The sequence below is a fragment of the Mytilus trossulus genome, chromosome 11, assembly GCF_036588685.1.
Source record: "Mytilus trossulus isolate FHL-02 chromosome 11, PNRI_Mtr1.1.1.hap1, whole genome shotgun sequence".
NCBI classification, from domain to species: Eukaryota; Metazoa; Mollusca; class Bivalvia; order Mytilida; family Mytilidae; genus Mytilus; species Mytilus trossulus.
This window is the reverse complement of record NC_086383.1, coordinates 33,088,051-33,103,770: the sequence shown is the minus strand read 5'-3', so window position 1 is coordinate 33,103,770 and position 15,720 is coordinate 33,088,051. Positions and strand designations below refer to the sequence as shown.

At 30.9% G+C, this 15,720-nt stretch overlaps 2 protein-coding genes across 2 annotated transcripts in view; both read left to right on the top strand.

Moving 5' to 3' along the window:
* LOC134689975 (E3 ubiquitin-protein ligase TRIM71-like) overlaps positions 1-15,720 on the top strand; it is a 345,277-nt gene that overhangs the window by 205,315 nt on the left and 124,242 nt on the right. The window lies entirely within an intron of this gene.
* On the top strand, positions 3,720-5,932 carry LOC134690313 (E3 ubiquitin-protein ligase TRIM71-like). Its single transcript, XM_063550284.1, has 2 exons — positions 3,720-4,498; positions 5,860-5,932. The coding sequence occupies exons 1-2, from the start codon at positions 3,732-3,734 to the stop codon at positions 5,930-5,932; spliced, it is 840 nt and encodes a 279-aa protein (XP_063406354.1). The 5' UTR covers positions 3,720-3,731.

Sequence of the window (15,720 nt, the reverse complement as noted above, 5' to 3'; positions counted from 1 at the left end):
AGAACGCACCCGCGAGACTTTATTCCTGATAAGTTTTTCCAAAATTATAATATACTAGAAACACACCCGCGAAATCGCGGGCATATACAGCTAGTATACTGTTGTAGGATGAATTTTTGTAAAAGATATTATGACTGGATAATTTCATATAAGGTATCAAAAGCCCTCTTCCTTTTTTCCAAAGTCCGTTATTTGTTTCCTTTTTGTTAATTTCAATTATTTTATACCTTATACCACAATTATTATTCCCCTTTGCTACAATGCTTTTTTTGGTAAAAATCAAACTAAATTAAAATTTTGCATCGCTTCGAACATGAAATAAATAAAACTGCTAATAGACCATTATTATTATAATAAAATATGCTTCTAGATCAATCCATCAGTGCTTTTCCCTTTGAGAGCCCTATTAACATGCCAATGGGTCGGAGGGGCCCTGATCCCGAAATAAACATGAAATCCCGAGGTGCGTATTTTAACGAAATTCATATCCCGACATTCCGAAATTAAACATAATATTCCCGCATCCCGTAAGGATCAATCCCGAAATCCCGAGCTTAAAAACACCCGATCCCAAATTTCCGAATAAGTACTGCCTCCCTCTAATCTGTTCCAACTTTCATTTTGGCCGAACCACTACTTTCACTTTCAGCAATAAATGTGTATGCCCCATTTATGGACATTATGTTTTCTAGTCTGTGCGTCCGTTCGTTCGGTCGTCCATCTGTCTGCCTCGCTTCATGTTAAAGTTTTTGTGGAGGTATTTTTTGATGAAGTTGCAGTCCAACCAACTCGAAACTTAGTAAATATGTTCCCTATGATATGATCTTTCTAATTTTAATGCCAAATTTGAAATTTACCCCATTTAACTGTCCACTAAACAAAGAAAATGATAGTGCCGACGTGGCATCCGTATAACTATACATACATAAATCTTGTTTCCACATGTTTTACCTATTTCAAACATGTTCAATATATATGCAACATGTGCAACTGGTATGACCCCTTAGATAGTAAATATTTCAGAAAACAGTAGACAGAATACAGAGAGTCTCTATATATTATAGTAGTAGATGTGGATAAACGCGAAAAATACTTGTCTCTTTGAAGGTATAATAGTTGTCGTTCTTGCGATCTAAAAACCATGATATGGAGAACGCTCTGATTGGCATATATATTTTTCATTTTTGTATTCTATCATACGATTGGTTGTTCTTGTGCAGTTTAAAACCGGAAGTCTTATCTATGACTAAAAGTCAGTCCGATGACGGAAACAGTATCCGGACACCTATTTTGTCGTTTTTCTCCCAAAATAAATCAATCTGAAAAATCATAAGAATGGATGACAAATGCGACTATGCATATAACCTAAAGAACACAGAGGCGTGACGATTAATTTATTGTGGAAGGAAGAGAAGCGACACACAAAATGAGGTCTTCTCGTTTAATAGTATAGATTTCAGTTCAAAGAATAACAAATGCTGAAAAATTCAACACACTGCTTTCGGGACCAAAATGTACCATGAGTACCTGTAGTTAGTTCACCTTTATTTTTAAATGAATTTTTTAATCATTTTCTGTTTCCGTTTCCCATTATATTGTCAGTTTGACTTATGCAACTGCCTATCATTTCGGTATCATTCTCCCTTCTAGTATGCAAAATTGCTAAGTAATCTGTGCATTTTGTACCTAGCGTATAATCGGATATGTTCCTAACGTCGTAACTACAATCCCCTTCCCTTTTATAAATGTGACCTACCGAATTAAACTATTAACCGGATTTGTTATATCATAAGCAACAAGACGGGTGCCACATGTGAACCAGGATCAGCTTACCCTTACGGAGCACCTGAGATCACCTCTAGGTTTTTGGTGGGGTTCGTTTTGTTTATTCTTTAGTTTTTGTGTCATGTGTACTATTGTTTGTCTGTTTGTCCTTTTCATTTTACCCATGGCGTTGTCAGTTTATTTTCGATTTACGAGTTTGACTGTCCCTCAGCTACCTTTCGTCCCTCTTGTATAAGTAAACTATTTTGCCTCATACCGCCATTTTTTTTCATATACATGTAGGAATATGAGAGGTCATTTACCAAAACTTAATCAGTTTTTTAATTTTTTTTCTTTCAATTTTTAGGGAAAAAAAGTTTATATTTTATGTCATTATTTTCAAGTATCCAACATTCATAATTCTTTGGTGTAATAAAATAATACACCGAAAATTTCGACAAATGATCATTTCATTTCATTTTTAGAGCATCTTCGGAAAATTTATTTGACTGTCGTGATAAACACCGTCTTAGCACTCATCGGGTTTGAAAAAATGTATCATAAATCTGACTGATTGGTAACGTAAATTTGACAAGAACTGAGTGGTGACTGATCGATGACCGCTGATTGATCGCTAAAATAGACGCGTAAGGTTGAAAGTACTGTCTTCTATCTTTAGCTATATCTATATTGAGATATGGAGAACTCGATTCCCATAAATTTCATCATTTGAATACAAAAATAATCTTTCGATCAAGACATGTCAATTGAATAAATCTGCTTTTGTAACACATCTCAACAAATTGTATTGACTATAACTTGTGTAATGTGATTTTGGTCTCTTATAAATAGTTGTGTCATTGGCAATTAAATTTCTCATTTCATATGAAAACAAAACTATATATTCATGAAAAAATACAGTCGACCCATTGCTTGTATTTTGGATCTACGAAATAGCCCAAAATTATGAACATGATGCCGAGGTCAGTTGACGGCATGTTATACATGTACACAAACAATATATTTGATTTCATTTGTTTGATAGTAAACAAGAAATTCTGATTTTGAAAATCTTTCTGATTGCGGTCTGTACATGCATGTACATTATGATAATATATTCATTGAAGAAAATAATATATACAGTACCTTTAATGAAACCAATGTTCAGAACGACAACGACAGTACAAAACTATTTTTTTTTTTTAAATTCAGACGTCACACACATACTAATCCCTACTAATGATGCCTTAGTGGTTCCTTGTGTTACAACACATCTGTTTATTGATTTGACATGTGTATTGGTAACACTATGTGTCCGTGTATTGTTTAGAAGAATATTTCCGCGAAAATAAATTTGAATATCAAAAATAATACAGAGTATATATATTGAAGGCACCAACATATTTCATTGCAATAATCAATTAACTAAAGATACATGCATTAAATAGACCCGTTTAAGGCTATGATTGTTAGTGAATTATATAATGTTATTTGAATACACATTTGATATAATGTCTTTAAACTTTAAAAGCAGTTATAAAATCAATCATTATTTTCAATATAAAATCTAATCTTAATATTTGTTTATCTTTTGGTGGAAAATAATCAGACGATACACACTATTTATAATGCTATCGAGTACAATATCTATATTGAAATACACATTTTTGTAAATATTAGGTGATATCCTGTTTAAAACACACTACGATTATTTAAACGTGAGCTATATTGGTGTACTCATATTACACGTAAACTATACAAATGTTCGTTACCATTATACATGTATTTATTGTATTTATTGAAAACTAAAGTATTTTTAACATAAAATAACATATAATGTTTAAATTGTTCAAATACATTCTCGTCAAACATTTACATACACTAGTTATCGTATCTGATTTAAGATTATAAATCTCTGTCATGTGATACAATCACCTGTCTTACCTGTGATTTTGATTAAATTCACAATGGCTCAAGCTGCGTCTAAAACCTGCGAGGTTTGCGTGAGTGCCCCTGGGTCACACTATTGTATAGACTGTGAGGAATACTATTGTGAAAACTGTAAGTTTGTACATAATAGGCAGAAGTTATCCAAAAACCATCACTTTCAGAAAGCCTCCGACCGTATCCCGGAAGGTAAATCGAAATGTAGTGAACACAAAGAAGAACTTACCTTAATTTGTAACACATGTAAAGCACATATATGTACAAGTTGTGTGACAGGAAAACACAATGGGCATACATTTTCAAAGATTGCCGATATACTCCTTCAACTACGTGGAGATAATGAAACGAAACTTCGTGCCAAGACAAATGAAGCAAATCAAAACATAAAGAAGATGGAGGAAAGCTTGAAAGTTTTTGATAATTCCGTTGAATCTGTTATAAAAGCCATCAACGATGAAGGCATCATGATTAAACGCATGGTTGATAAATCTGTAGCTCAGATGATTGCATTGGTAAAAGAACAATCCAAAAAGGAGAAAGACAAACTGATGAATATGTTGTCAGATGCAAAATCCGTGCTTGTTGGTGGACAGACCTTAGACAGAAAGAGACATGAACTAGATAAGACTCGACAGGATGGAAGTGTGGTAAAAAAGATCAATAATCTGAAAGAAGAAATTGACAAACTACATATCAATTCTCTTCCAGAGTTTCCAAAAATATCCTTTAGTCGTAAATCTGTAGCTGAAGATGACATCAGACAACTGATAGGGACATATCATATTAGGTAAATAAAAAACAATATGCGATGTCTTTTAAACTGATACAAGTTTCATCATTAACCGTGCAAAACTTTAGAATATAGAGTGAAATTATTTTTAAAGTTAATATATACATTGCAGCAAGAAATGATTGACAAATACACATACCACAACTTAAGATTGAAAGCTTGAAACATACCTACTCTTTTTAAATAGATCTTCAATAAACACTTTTTGAAAAATAAACTATATTGGTAACTACTGACGTTAAAAATGTTTTCTGATTAATGAAGCGCTTAAAGTAACGGAATAACACCGTCCACAAGTAATACAAAATAGAAATAGCTAGTTAGCTCTCACTTCTCATGCATATCATCCGTACGTATCAGACGATATAACTTGAAGGTAACATCTTTTTGAAAAATTAGGTGCCTAATATTGAAAAGGTCATCACTGACTAAAATTCGAAAATAAAACCTGATGTTTTTCAATAATTTTAGTGCTTTTGGTATCGAAGCGTGAACAAGTTTACGAAAATCATTAATTTGAAATGCAAATAGAGACAGAGAGACGTCATAGCAGTAATTGCACAAACTTTCTATTTTAAAAAAATCACACGTCACACGTTATCATAATACTATTTGCATTGATGACAGATGTAATCATGTATGTAGTATGCTTTATAAGATAAGCAGAGTCGGGATGATTGCTCATGAAACAAATCTCAATAAGAAACCAAATGACACAGCTATAGGTCACTGGACGGTCTTCAACAATGAGGAAAAACACACGTCACATAATTAGGTATAAAAGGTCCCAACATGACAATAGTGGAATGTATAAACAGTCTGTTAAGCAGTCTCAGAATTCTTGAATTATATTATTAAAACTGTATTGAACAGGCCGACATAATGATGTCAGGTATTCAAAACATATGACATGTATGATAAGCACTGCATTGATCATATTGATAACATATTTAATTAATCATAACAGTATATGCATTGATAATACAAGTAATCACTTTACATTGATTAATAGAAAAAAATATTATTATCTACAAAAGAGTGTTTTTTTTTTAAATTAACATCATTATCAAATATTGAAGAATATTCCAAATATCCAAATGTACATTTTATATAACGTTAGCATACTGCTAAATGATAAGACATATTATGAAACTATAATAGTTTCGTATTTCATTATACTATATTGAAAAATGACAACAACAGTTGTGTACATTAGTGTGTTTACCTGCACTTTTATCCTTAATATCAAATAGTTTACCAAAAAAAAAACAGATTTTACATATAATTAAATAATTTCAAAATGAATCATTTATTTAAACATTTATAAAAAACATAAAGAAATCAAATCTTTTTGATAGCAATTGTGCACCAGTCCTTAAAGTAAAGGAGCAACGCCATGGGGACTTATTCAGATGTTCTGGTTGTGGGTAAGTTCTTAGAATCAGTTCATCCTTTAGATTATTAATCATACAAAATAAAAACATACAAAATAACAAGATACAGCTCTTCATTAAAGTAACAAATGATTCAAATGAACTAGACATTAAATAAAACATGCACAATCTACAACTTAGTATAGTGTAATATGTATCTACTTTTATATACTTTGTATGACGTAGTATTGTTCAGGTAAATACATCAATCAAGTGTTTAACTGGCAATAGTTTTAAAACCAACTGATTTTTAAAGTTCTGTCTCATAATTGTACTGTAACACAACTGTCCAAAAAAGGAAGAAGGTTTGGGTTACGCGGACACATTTAACATCGCTACAATCTGTATGTATGTGTCTGTCCCAAGTCAGGAGCCTGTTATTTAGTGGTTGTCGTTTGTAGATATGTTACATATTGGATTTTCGTTCATTTATTTCTATAAGAATTGGCCGTTAGTTTTTTAGTTTGAATTGTCTTACATTTCATGTGCTGTCGATACCTTTTATATATGACTCTGCGTAATGTATTTGATCGTTGTTCAATGCCGTTTTTGGTGACCAATAGCTGTTCATTTCTGTGTAATTTGGTCTTTTGTGGAAAGTTGTCTCATTGGCATACAGAACGCATCAGCTTTTGAATATTCGTTTTTCAAGACAATTTCTGGTTTGTATTTTGAACTTTTCAGTCGGTTTTAAGGAGTTTTAGCTGCAAGATTTTATTGAGTTTAAAATTGTGTATTAATCCAAAAAAATAAATTTTCTGAAAGATTGAGATTCACGTTTTATTTTCTCACACTAGAAATGAATTTGCTAGTCAAATTATTGTAGTAAACACTACTTCCAATTATACCCAGTATAAGCCACCACACAGTAAGTCTTTTTTTTCTTTTGAAAAGGGTGGAAGTGGGAGTGTCGTCAAGTTCGTTACTTATTCATTATTCATTCGTTAGTTATTCTTTATTTATTCGTTATTATTTCTTTTTCCTTATATTTGCTACTTTTTCTTTTTTTCCTTATTCGATACATGTTCATTAATTCTAATTAGTTACCGATTCGTTACATATTTTTTATTATTTATTTGTTTCCTATTTGTTGCCTATCTCGTGTTTATTGCTTATTAGAATTCACTATGTGTCCCTCTTTTTGTACGTTATAGCCATATCGTTGGTAACAGTTCTTGGTTTCAAGAGATTAAATGAACTTTAAGAACGATTGTACCCGTTTCAATGCTGGACTGGTGCCTTATTTGCTTGTATCACGTGTTATATGTTTCAAATTTAAAAAAAAAACAATATTTTCAATTTTAATCTTTTCTCTAGTGTTATAACATGATTTATTTTACTTGACTTGACGGGGTCTAACCGGTTTGCTTATTTTAGACCAGACCATCTAACAAGAGATGTATCGGGATAAACTCATCAATGAAGTATCCAGTTATTCGTCCCATATCATACACTCAGTTCAATTGTATATCCGTTTTGTGACACTGATAGTGATTAAAAATCAATTATAATTTTAACAGCTAACATACTTATCAGACACATCTTCAAATAGACTGTCCATGTGCAAATTAAAACGTAAGCTCTGCCCAATCATTTGAAATACAATTAGTTAGAGCTATTGTCTGAGAGATGAAAGAATCCTTTGGCGATAACACACATGTTCCAGCGCTGAAACGATGCACTGTAACTTATTCGTTCTTTATTCGCTTAAAATCCGTGAATTATACGTTGGACCTTCAAAAAATATCCTCAATTGTATTCTTGTCTATGGTTTTTGCTATTAGATCTCAGAGGTTAAATCACCATATTAGCGCGTATGGACCCTTTTCAGTAATCGACTGATACCCTGTTACTTATGTGTTTCTAAATAGCTTAAAATACATGTATCTTGTCTGTGGTGTTTGTTTTTGGTTCTAAGAGGTTAAATAGCCATAATATCGAGTATGGGACCTTTTCAGCAATCGACCGATACCTTTTTACTTACTTGTTTCTTATTTCTTGTAACCCGTGTATTATATTTTAACGTTTAACAAATTTCCTCAATTGCATTTTTGTCTTTGGTGTTTGCTATTGATAATCAGAGGTGAAATAACGTAAATAGCGCGTAAGGACATTTTTCAACGATCGCCTGATACTCTGTTACTTACATTGATTCACTATTCGACATGAATACTTACTTAGTCATTTATATGAATATAAAGGCTACTTATAACTGCTCAAATAAGAACAAAATAAACATTTAATTTATTTATGAACAAGGAGAAAAAGAATTAATTTCAGAATTGTAAATACATTGGGGCGTAAATTCGTTGACCGCAGTAGATTTTCCGCGCTTCATTCTAAAAATGTGCGCATGGTCACGCTTTTATAACCCACTGAGATTACAAAAAAGAAGCATTAAATACTTATAATTACAATTTTGTTATAGCTAGGATCATGAAAACACGATTTGTATCAAGCTTTTATTTTATTTACCTGTTGGACCTCGTGCCATTATGAAAGTTTAATTAAATTGTGTAATGAATGTCAACTTCAGAAGGGCTCGACATTGCTGTAAGCCAATCAAAATAACGTAATATAATGAAAAAAACATGCAATGTTATTATTTTGAAATACAGATTACGTGGATGTTGTATACTGTAAGCATGTTATTTGCTACACCAAATTCAGTATCGACGTTGTGATGATTAAAAATCTCGATTTAAAAAAAGTTGCAATGACAAGGTGATGATTCTTAATTTCAAAGACAGAAAATAAAAAAAAAACCTCTCTGACTATTTTTTTTAATTGTCAATCTTCTAGGGCATTACCTGCTGCAGCCATTTGTTTATGGTAATATACATACGGTCTGAGAAACAGAATTTCCGCACCAAAATAAATAAACATGGAATTATAAACTAACTGCAAATTAGACAATAGACGAGTTGGCCTAATTTGTTTTGATAAATTTCGAACATTTTCCTCTTCAAGTATCTAAGAGTAAAAACAACCTAAGCTGTCAATTTTTCTGAAAGATTGGTAATAAAAAAGTGAGTCGGACATTTACAATTTATTAAATGTTAATTATGTTTTATTTTACAAACTCTCAGACATAATTGATTGTATTATAAAATTGAGAATGGAAATGAGGAATGTGTCAACGAGACAACAACCCGACCATAGAACAGACAACAGCGGACGATCATCAGTGCAGCGAGAAACTCCTGCACCTTTAGCCATCCTTCAACTGGCCCCTAAACAAATATATATACTAGTTCAGTGATAATGGACGTCATATTAAACTCCGAATTATACACAAGAAACTTAAATTAAAAATCATACAAGACAGAGGCCTTTGACTACAGACAAAACACGTATATCTATTCATATAATTTAATAAGTATTACGACAGTATTAAAGAAAGAAAAAAAACACGATGATCAGAAACAGAGTATTTTCAAGATTTTCAATTTTTATTTTCCCCCCTGAATATATCGTTCAGGTTTAAGTATAATTCAAATAATTGTATAATTTATCGTTTAAGGCACGAGGAAATTATACCATTCGGAGACATGTAAGTATTTTGATTTCTACTTGCATATATAAATATAAAGGTAAACTCCATTTTGCTTAAAACAAAATGAGAAACAGTTGTGTCTATTTTTTATGAGCCTCACTTTTCCCTGTGTATTGTAATAGTTAAAAAGTTGCCTCTCTTAGTTTTTATGTTGTTCTGTTTTTATTTAGTTATTCCTACATCTACATTAGATGTATGTTTTATTATAATATTTTATTCTGATTGGCTAACTGCACATCACATGTTATTCCTAAAGCAATTGCATCACTCAATAAAATGAAATTCCTACATACACAAATAAAAACAAAATGAAAGACGATCCATGTTTTGAGGACTTAGATCATTTTCATGAAATATACAATTTTTAACATATGCTGCTCTACATGAATGTGTTAATGTCAAGTCTATCAAAGTTTTGGCACCATACACAGTGACATCATTATTGACTTGTCTGCATATATTTCTAAATAAATATCAATCTTTTTCTTTCTCAAAAGATTAAGAGAAGATTGAATTGTTAGTATACACGGAATAGCAGATAGGTTTTGAAATCATTGCAACCGTTGTTATTTACCCGTCGGCCGTTAACCTCGAGCATACCGAAATAAATCATCAAATCAACAATGGTAAAATTCTAATGTTTAAGATTGTAAGTAGCAAGTTCAAGGTTGATTAAGAGAATTATTAGTTACTTAAACTGCAATGCATTACCTGAAATTATATGTTCGGTTAAAAAATGAACTTTTATACAAATGAAGAATTACAATCCTACTTATTAAGTTAATAGCCGTTGTACACAACGAAAATAAACAAAGTATTTACACCATATTTGAAGCATATAAACAGTCTAGTCAAGCCTTCATCAGAGCAACAACTATGACGATAATAGTATATGGCTAAATATGTTTTTTTCTCCAATTCACACATACATGTATGATGCTGTTCAAGTCTTTAAGGCAACACAAATGACTGCTTCATCAAGAAACCATATCGTTTCAGTATAATGAAAAAGCTTGACTTTTATTAAAAACATATCAAAATCCTTATATCACATCAACATTTCAAAAGAAAATTTCATTCTGACAAACTGTATAATATGGCTATAATGTTACCAATGAAAATACCTTTTACATTGCATACATTTAAATACAGATATTAATTATCCTACAAATATCTCAAGCCTTCTTATTAACTCATCAGCCATTGACCACGAGCATAACGAACTCAAAATTGACGCCATATGTCTTTGTCAAGCAGACATAACAGCAGAAATTATTATGTTTATCGTTATTGGTTGATTATTATTCGTCTAAACACGAAATATATGTTGTTGTTCCAGACGGAAATCCAAGCCAACACAAATGATTGCTTCGTCAGAACATCAAATTTCTTTTGTTGCATATATGATGTGTTTGAAGTTCATTAAAGACATATCAAAATCTTTATAACAAACATGAATAACTTATTTAATAGAATATACCATTCTGTTAAACTGTGCTATATAAATTAAATACCCATTTTGAAATTCATTACATGGCAATACATAAAAATTATAAAATAATCCATGATGCTGAAAAAGTCTACTGTAACATTCCTTTTTTTCAGTCCGTAAGTAGCAAGTTCAGGTTTGATTAGAGAAGTATTTATAATTCAAACAGCAATGCAATACACGTAATAGCTGTTAGAACAATGAATTGTTTTCCCTTTCAAATATTACAATAACTATTATTTACCCATTGGCCGATGACCACGAGGACAAAAAACAGATAACTGACACCATATTTGAAGCATAAAACCAGTCTTTTCAAGCTTACATCAGAACACCAACTTGATGTCTTCAGTAAATAGCTTACTATGTTTTTTGTCTACTTTACACATACATGTATGTTTATGTTTAAGTCTTCAAAACAACATCAATGACTGCTTCATCAAAACAACACATTTTGAAAGCTCATATAAATAGCTTATAAACATTTCGTAATCCTCATCACACATCAACATTACTATTTCAAAAGAAAACTTAATTTCGATAATTGCATAGTATATAAACTGTTCGAAGTTCATTAGAGACATATCGGAATCTTTACTACAAACTAGCTTAACTTATCTAATGGACAATTCAATTCTGATCAATTATTCTATATAGCTTTAGTGGAAACATATATTAATATTCATTTTGAAATTCATTACATGGCAATACATAAAAGTAATAAGATAATCCATGATGCTGAAAAAGTCTAATGTAACATTCCTTTTTTTTCAGTCCGTAAGTAGCAAGTTCAAGTTTGATTAGAGAAGTATTTATAATTCAAACAGCAATACAATACACGTAATAGCTGTTAGAACAATAAATTGTGTTCCCTTTCAAATATTATAATAACTATTAATTACTCATTGGTCGATGACCACGAGAACAATAAACAAATAACTGATACCATATTTGAAGCATAAAACCAGTCTTGTCAAGCTTACATAAGAACACCACTTTGATGTCTACAGTATATAGCTTAATATAGATTTTCTCTACTTTACACATATTGTATGTTGCTATTTAAGTCTGCAAAGCAACATCAATGACTGCTTCATCAAAACACCACATTTTGTAAAGCTCATAGAAATAGCTTAAAGACATTTAAAGACATTTCTTAATCCTGATCACACATCAACATTACTATTTCAAAAGACAACTAAATTCCAATAATTGCATAACATGTGAATTGTTTGAAGTTCATTAGAAACGCATCGGAATCTTTGCTGCAAACAAGCGTAACTTATTCAATGGACGATTCAATTCTGATCAATTATTCTATATAGCTTGAATGAACAAAATAATTAATACCCATTTTGCAATTCAAGACATTACAATACATAAAATCATAAAATATTTATTAATGATGGGAAAAGAAACTAATGTTATACATTTATAAAATATTGTTTTTTTTTTCTTTTCTACATGACACATATATGTACGTTGCTGCCCAAGCCTTAAAGACAACTCAAATTACTGATACATCAAAACAGCATATTATTTTAATGCAAATAGAAATAGTTGGACATTTATTTTAGATTCTTACATAATCCTTATTACACATCAACATTACTATTTCAAAAGAAAAACATAATTTCGATGAACTGTATAATATGACCATAATGTTAATTTGTATTTGGAAGGCAATACCTGTAATATTGTATAGGTTAACACATAATTAAAATCATCATTAAAGATCAAAAACTTTCCTTTTTGCTCATTGACCGTTGACCATGAGGAAAACGAATTGAATATGGACGACATATTTGAAGCATAACACATATCTTATTCAAGCATACATCAGACCATTATTGGTTGAGGATGGTGTTTCATCACACAACACGTGTTGCTGTTTCAGTCGTCATTTCAAGCCAACCCAAACTATGGCTTCATCAAATGATCATAGTAATGTCATTGCAAATAAAACATGTTTGCTGTTCATTATATAAGTTTTGGAATCTGTATAACTAACACGCATAACTAATACACTAGAAAATTCAAATCTGATTAACTTTTCTATATAGCTTTAATTTTATATGTTCAATATCTAATTTTGAAATTTATGACATGGCACATGTGGTAATACACACACTTTTAAAATTCTTCAATGATGATGTTACAAAATCTGTGATTGATTCATTGGCCGTTGCCCACAACCAAAACGAACAGAAAATGGACACCGTATTTGAAGCATAACACATGTCATTTTCAAGCATATATACAGTAAATAATCATGAAGTTCAACGTATTTGGTTGATGATGATATTTAATAACATGACACACATGTTGCTCTTTCAGCCGTCAATTAAAGCCAACACAAATAATTGATTCATTAATGCATCATAATTTCTTAAATTGAATATATAAATTGTTTGAAGTTCATTAAAGACGGAAGAATCTGATTAAGTATTATATACATATTTAATATAAAAAATCAAATATCCATTTTGCAATTGATGTTATTGACATTTATAAAATTATCAAAAAATAGTTTAGTGATGGTGAAACATTAATGTAACAACTCTTTTTTCAGTGTGTAAGTATCAGGTTCAAGTTTAATTAGAGACTTATTTATAATTAAAACCGCAATGCAATACACTGAATTACTCTTAGATAGATAAAACAAATCCTTTCTATAGATTTCAACCATTATTATTTACTCATTGACAAAGAGCAAAACGAAGTGAAAACTGTAACCATATTTGAAGCATGCAACATGTCTTTGTCAAGCAATCATGAGTCAGAAAATCGATGTGTTTTACGTCATTGATTTATTATGAGTTTGCTTCACAAGACTGTATGTTGCTGTTCAAATCCAATATCCAAGCCAACACAATTGATTGCTTCATCAAAACATCATATTTCTTGTATTGCATATATTCATGTTTGCAGTTCAATACAGACGTTTTTGAATTTTTATAACAAACAAGCATAACGTATTTAAAAGAATATTAAACTCTGATACACCATTCTATATAGCTTTAATGTCAATAATTAAATACCCGTTTTGCAATTCATGTTATGGCAATACACACAATTATAGAACTCATCATGAAGGTGTACAACTAATGTACCAATTTTCTTCTTCAGTGTGTGAATAGCAATTCACATATGATTGAGAGCAGTATTTATGATTTAGATGCAATGAAATGCAAAAACATAGCTGTTAAATATAGAAGTTATTTCCCACGTTAAATAGTACAATTATTATTAGTTACATAATCGCCGATCACCATAAGCAAAACGAACAGAAAGTTGACACCATAGTTGAAGATGCATGAAAACCTGCCTTGTCACGCATACATAAAAGCAATAACTATTTAAGAAATAACTGATGCAAAAGAGAGACAAACGATACCAGAGGGACAGTCAAACTCATTAATCGAAAATAAACTGACAACACTATGGCTAAAAATTAAAACGACAAACAGACAAACAATAGTACTCATGACACAACATAAAAAATGCAAGCTATACTTTATTGTAGTTTAAACATTGGTTGGCATTATATTCGTGATTATGTTTGCCCTAGAGAAAGTGAGGGCTAAAATAACACGATGCCTACCCATGTTTAAACTAAAATTAAGTGTAGCTTGCATCAATAATTTCGATTCTGAAATAGGACAATTAAGGTAATTTCTATCTCCGATAAGTATAAGTGTAAAAGCGTTCGTATGGACTCTTCCATAAACCTCCCTTTTTTATGTAAAGAAGCAAATGGCTGGCACTGTGCTTTTTCAGAGAGAGTTGTTTGAACAGCCAGCATGAACGGTTGTCGTATATAGGTCAAATATGTCAATTTTGGAATGCTACATGTTACAGTCATAATACATGAATTAGTAACATCATGTACACCATTTAAGAGTTTGAAGGTGTTTTAAAGTTAAAGAAACATATTAATTAGTGAATGACAATTTGATCAAATTCGTTATTCTGAAGTAGTCAATATACGCGTGTGAAACACATTTTATTGAATTAGTTAGAGCATTGGTTTTTTCACAAGACGAAAGAAACAGATAGCCATTGCGTTGTCAGTGTATTTTCTATCTATGTGTTTGACTCTCTGGTATCTTTCGTCCCTCTTTCAACTTGTAAGAACATTCTTGTATTAATGTTCCTTTTTTTCCAGTAAAAGCTGTAAGTGCAAGATTTGCAGTGGGTAGGTACTATAGTCTTTTAATATATCAAGCCAAGATTTTGCGTAAAAAAACAGAATTATATTATCATATGTCATTCGTTGTGAAAATCTATCAGTTACCATTTGTTTGAACCAATGTTCTAATGAGGATCAGTGAATACCTTATACGACGACATCAAATATAAAGAAGAGTAATTGCATCTTTAAAATAACATTAAGTAAAGAACTACAATGTTTTTTGTACATCCGTTGGCAATTTTTTTTATATCAAATGAAGCCAGCATACAGTGTTCATATTGTTTTTGTTGAGTAATACGTTTTCACAATATTTCACATTTCACAATAATTTCCTGAACAATTTGCTAAACGTTTATAAACAGTAAGTGCTTTAATTAATATGTTTTAACAATATAAAAAAAAACAACGTAAATATGTGTTTTTATTTTACATTTTTTAGTATGACTACAACACCTAAAAAATCAATTATTTCCATCATAATATAATTCTATTAAACGAGTATGTTAATGTATTGCAGAAGCATGTCCTATATCGGAAGGGTTTAAA

Bases quoted from the DNA above. Each gene is read 5' to 3' on its own strand.
- LOC134690313 (XM_063550284.1), top strand. From the start codon at position 3,732: ATGGCTCAAGCTGCGTCTAAAACCTGCGAGGTTTGCGTGAGTGCCCCT. The intron at 4,499-5,859 runs GTAAATAAAAAA...TCTTTTTGATAG, and splicing joins ATAGGGACATATCATATTAG to CAATTGTGCACCAGTCCTTA.